Here is a 1084-nt window from a genome sequence, read left to right as displayed (position 1 = left end):
GCGAGCGTAGAAAGGGAAGGGGCAGATACATGGCTCGAGGTTCAACTTGGCTGATGCCTATCTACCGTATCTAAAGTGTATACAGTAACCGTCGGACATTGCAGATGGGCCTGCAGAGAATGAAGCAATCGAAAACCTAGCAAACGTACAAGGTCGGAGGGCAGCACTCTGCAGTTTGGCAGTTGTACCAACAAGAAAAGTACTACGACGACTACATCATGGACGTAAATCCGCCGGTAGGCCTTGTTTACTTGACGGGAAGAAACGTCAGGACCACTGTGTGCGCCTGTCTAAGTTGGCGGTTTCAACCAGCTGACTCGAAGAACAGTGACCATGCGTTGAACTGGCACGCCGCGGTGGAGAGCATTTGCTCAGTCTGCGGCGCCAGATCCTGCACTTCTTGAACGATTACAAAGAACATATCTCGAAACCGGGATCGATCGTGGGGACAAGCTTGAATGCTGCGATGAAGAGACGCAGAGGTGCGTTGGTGAGTATTTCAGACACGAGCTGCTGAGCCGTGATGTCTCTGGACACCCAGCTGTATGTTTGCACCCACTTGTTTTTAACAGCTGTGCAATCAGTTCTGATTCGATGAATCTCCTCGACCGCGACACAATACCGGTACCTTCTGCCAGCACCGCTGGCTGTGCGTGGCCGGGCCATGTGCGCGTGCCATGATACGCCTGACACGCCTTGATTGGCCAGATGCACGGTCATCGCGTGTCTACGACGACGTGGGCATCTCGAGAACCACAAAGAGGCTGGCAGCACGGCACGTCGTCATGATTGATGTGTGACGCCGCTTGTGCTTTGCACAACAGAGTGGTTATCATGGCTACTCGTTTCTAGAACCGTCCATTACAGTGCCCAGTTTTTGTCGTCAACGTAGATGGCCTTGTTACGCGTGCAACTCATTCTCAGTGAACAGTCGTACCAGTCGGTTCTATACCAACGAGAAGATTCCTACATTTAATGTGGTGAGTCTTTGCGCTGTGTAATGACGTATTAATACTAGCCACCTCACGTGACTATGACGCGATTTGAATACGAACTTCTTGAAAATCGTGCAAAACGGTTACAT

General features: G+C 51.0%; 1 protein-coding gene across 1 annotated transcript in view; it reads right to left on the bottom strand.

The window, feature by feature from the left end:
* Positions 1 to 901: 901 nt before the first annotated feature.
* SDRG_13402 (hypothetical protein) overlaps positions 902 to 1084 on the bottom strand; it is a gene marked incomplete at both ends in the record, with an annotated part of 1172 nt that continues 989 nt past the window's right edge. The window contains one exon of the mRNA XM_008619487.1: positions 902 to 946. Coding sequence (XP_008617709.1) covers positions 902 to 946 — 45 coding nt within the window. The remainder of the gene's footprint in view (positions 947 to 1084) is intronic.

The sequence above is a fragment of the Saprolegnia diclina genome (genome assembly GCF_000281045.1).
Source record: "Saprolegnia diclina VS20 unplaced genomic scaffold supercont1.59, whole genome shotgun sequence".
Lineage (NCBI taxonomy): Eukaryota > Oomycota > Saprolegniomycetes > Saprolegniales > Saprolegniaceae > Saprolegnia > Saprolegnia diclina.
This window is presented reverse-complemented; position numbering and strand designations above follow the sequence as displayed.